This window comes from Vigna umbellata, chromosome 2 (genome assembly GCF_029865625.1).
Source record: "Vigna umbellata cultivar VRB3 chromosome 2, Vumbellata_1.0, whole genome shotgun sequence".
NCBI lineage: Eukaryota > Viridiplantae > Streptophyta > Magnoliopsida > Fabales > Fabaceae > Vigna > Vigna umbellata.
Genome location: NC_142166.1, coordinates 1,923,790 through 1,927,491, shown reverse-complemented (window position 1 = coordinate 1,927,491; position 3,702 = coordinate 1,923,790). Strand labels below are relative to the sequence as shown.

Below are 3,702 nucleotides of genomic sequence, written 5' to 3'. Positions count from 1 at the left end.
CCTTTCTCCTCTATTTTAGAAGTAAAACCATCTTGTTATAATTGAAAAATAGAATTTAAGAATAGTTTGATAAAAGGAAATATTTATATATATAAAAATAATTGTAATGTTATTAAATTATTTTTTTTTATTTTTCTTTTTCAAATAAATATATTAATAAGAAAAATAATTTATAATTTTAATCATTTCCTATATAAACTTTTAAGAAAATGACGAACTAATCATATAAATATTTACAAAATTACAAAAACGTATAAAAACCATCCAACATCACGTAAAATTACTTTAGGTTCTTAATATATAATTATTTTTATCATAAAAACTAAAATTAAGAATTCGATAATAAAAATAATTGAAACATATATAAAAAATCACTTAACATATATTAATAATTATGTTACCATTTACATAAGTGAAAGGTCAAATTTTCGGTGGAATGTGGAACAAGAAATAAATAAATAGACAAATAAAAAATAAAATAATAGTAAGAAAATGGAACATATAAAAACAAAAACGACAACCCCATCATCGTTTCCTTTCGATTCGCATAGGGTTTTGTAATTATACTAATTGTTTGTTTGTCAAGAACACGCTTTCGCTTTACTGAACCTCCACTTCATCTTCACTCTTCCTTCAAATTCCCAACAAGGTAACCCCAAATTAAATCTCAGATCTTTTTTTCTTTTGCTTGGCTAAGCTTCATTCTTTCGTGCCCACATGTTCTCTTCTCCAAAATCCATTTTTTTCTCTCTCCATAATTTAGGGTTTTTTTTTTTGTGATAGAGACACCAGAATTTCTGGGAATTTCTTGTGAGACGGGGTTGCTATAGAATTTTTGTTGTGTTTTGCTCTTGGGTTAGGATTGATTTATTCTTCTTTACCACATTGAAGCTATCCTCTCGTATTAATATTTCTGTTGCAATATCTAGGGTTCAAGGGTATTATGCTAGCTGGATTCATTCTCTTGCTGAAATGCAGTCTTTCTAGGTAGAAAACTCGTTCCCACAGTTTCATTTGTATACTGAATGGATGTCTTTTTTTCTATTTTTTACCTGAAGTTTTGGTTTTGGTTAGAATACTTGCAATTTGATGCTGTGCAATTGTGGAATGGTCAGTAGTTCAAGTAACTGAAATGGTGAGACATTGGATGTCTGTGTTAAAGGCTAGGGGCCATTTCTTTTATCTTTTGATTGGTTGAAAATTGTGCTTCTTCAATTGGCTTGTTTGAGAAAATTGGAATCATTATCTTTTTTATCTTAGAAGAAAAAAAAACAGAAATCTCATATAGCTGTTTCAGTTCTTCTGATAAGCAAATGACTGTAGCTTCTGAAAAACAAGGAGGTACTCTGATAAAATGATGTAGACCAGAAGTAGATCCCTGGTCATGTCTTCCAAGATTTCTGGAAGATGTAATGTAAGATGCAGAACAGCCAGAATTTGAACCTTCTTTTTTAAACATGCTGTATAAGAAACTATGGCCACAAAAGATTGGGATATTATCAGCTAAAGAAATTGTTTTGGGTAAAGCACTATTGTCCTGATATGGTAGTTGCTTATTGCTTACATGGTTTGTTCTTGATTTGTTATAACATATATCCTTTGTCAATAATGATGTAATTATTTGCTTCAGTGGTCATGTCTCCTTTTGGCTTAATGGACTTTAGTACAATATTATCTCTATTTTGTTGTATTAGGTTGCGTTAATGTCTTTGAAGGCTTTTGAAGTTGAACTTTTCGCATGTTCTAAGTCTGTTTAGTTCTCTTCACCTGTCTTTTGTAAACACTTCAGTTGCGAAATATGAATTCAACACTCATCCAATGTAGTAAAAAATGTTATTTCTGCACTAAGAGGGTTGATTTAAACTTCTTTGAAGGCTTGTGAGCTAAGTTAATTTCTGTTCTGTTGACAGAAAGTTTGTTCAACCATCTCTTTCTTGGCGTTAGCTATGCTACCCACTGGAGCAAAAGAGACCCAATTACGTGAGAGCAACAGCCAAAAGGTCCATCCTCAGCCAATGGAAGAGGCCATGAATCAGAATCCAGAAGCAATGGAGACTCTAATATCTAAAATTTTTACAAACATCTCTTCCTTGAAGTCAGCTTATATCCAGCTACAAGCTGCTCATACTCCTTATGACCCTGATAAAATCCACACTGCAGATAAACTTGTTATTAGTGAGCTGAAAAATCTGTCTGAACTCAAGCATTTCTACAGGGAGAACAATCCAAAACCCATGTGTGTTTCTCCCCAAGACTCACGATTAGCTGCAGAAATTCAAGAACAACAGAATCTTCTGAAAACTTATGAGGTCATGGTGAAGAAATTCCAATCTGAAATCCAGAACAAAGACTCCGAGATCCATCAATTGCAGCAGCAGATTGAGGAGGCTAGCCAGAAGCGAGCAAAACTAGAGAAAAATCTGAAGCTTAGAGGTTTGTCTACCAAAGAATCTGAAGAAGAAAATGGCTTTTTCCCTGTTGATCTAACTCCAGATCTGTTCACCTCTGCTGTGGAAGCAGCTGCAAAAGCCATTCATGATTTTTCTAAACCTTTGATCAACATGATGAAAGCAGCTGGGTGGGACCTTGATGCTGCTGCAAACTCAATCGAACCTGATGTTGTTTATGCAAAGAGAGCTCATAAGAAATATGCATTTGAGTCTTACATATGCCAAAGAATGTTTAGTGGCTTTGAGCTAGAAAGCTTCTCTGTTAAATCAGACAATATTACTGTAACTAAAGAGAGCTTCTTCCACCAATTTCTTGCTTTAAGAGAGATGGATCCCTTGGACATGCTAGGGCAAAATCCAGATTCCATATTTGGGAAATTTTGCAGGAGCAAATACTTAGTGGTAGTTCATCCAAAGATGGAGGCATCATTCTTTGGAAATTTAGATCAGCGAAATTATGTGATGGGTGGAGGGCATCCAAGGACTCCCTTTTACCAGGCTTTTCTTAAACTGACCAAGGCAATCTGGCTTTTACACAGGTTGGCTTATTCTTTTGAGCCCAACGTTAAGGTATTCCAGGTTAAAGGAGGGAGTGAGTTCTCAGATGTTTATATGGAAAGCGTGGTCAAGAATCTGATAATGGATGACAATGATGAAAAACCCAAAGTTGGTTTGATGGTTATGCCTGGATTTTGGATTGGGGGAAGTGTGATTCAGAGTAAAGTCTATCTGTCTGGTATGAAGGTTGCTGAATGATTCCTGAATAGAGGCAAGGCTTTCAGCAAATGCATAGTTGATTGTACGTGGTTTGTTTGAATTGTTGTTTCTTTATCTTGAAAGATAATTCTGTTGTCTGTAATTTTTCATATCCCTTTTAGTGGTTGTAAGAGTAAATGAGCCTTTCATCCTTGTTTACATTCAAGCCCCTTGTATTGTGAAAGTTCCTGCACCAGAATTCCAGTTTTTGTGGAGGGGAACAGGAAGGCGTGGTATATAAAAAACGGGGATGATTAGGAGCAAATTGCTGTTCGACTAAAATTTATTGAAAATTGCAAATTAGAACAGATAGTGTGTTTGAAAATACAATTAATTGCTCACTAAAAATAATCTCTGATGGGGGAAGTAATGTTCCTGGGGATGCATTTTTTCTTTAGTTTTAGTGTCATAATCAAGAAGTGATGCATCTTTACGTAAACGTCTTTGCTCGTGTTTTTATTTTTTATTTTATGGTTTTAAATATTTTATTGGAACT

At 34.2% G+C, this 3,702-nt stretch overlaps 1 protein-coding gene across 3 annotated transcripts; it reads left to right on the top strand.

Annotated features, from left to right (window-relative positions):
- Positions 1–516: 516 nt before the first annotated feature.
- On the top strand, positions 517–3,365 carry LOC124833614 (protein GRAVITROPIC IN THE LIGHT 1). Of its 3 annotated transcripts, XM_047308130.2 has the most exons (3): positions 539–649; positions 930–987; positions 1,911–3,365. In XM_047308130.2, exon 3 carries the CDS (start codon positions 1,947–1,949, stop codon positions 3,204–3,206), a length of 1,260 nt encoding a protein of 419 aa, XP_047164086.2. In that variant the 5' UTR covers positions 539–649; positions 930–987; positions 1,911–1,946; the 3' UTR covers positions 3,207–3,365. The 3 variants fall into 3 exon arrangements, with proteins under 3 accessions (XP_047164087.2, XP_047164086.2, XP_087961824.1); XM_047308131.2 differs by lacking the exon at positions 930–987 and having other exon boundaries at positions 517–649; XM_088105698.1 differs by lacking the exons at positions 539–649; positions 930–987 and adding an exon at positions 1,119–1,135.
- The last annotated feature ends 337 nt before the right edge of the window (positions 3,366–3,702 follow it).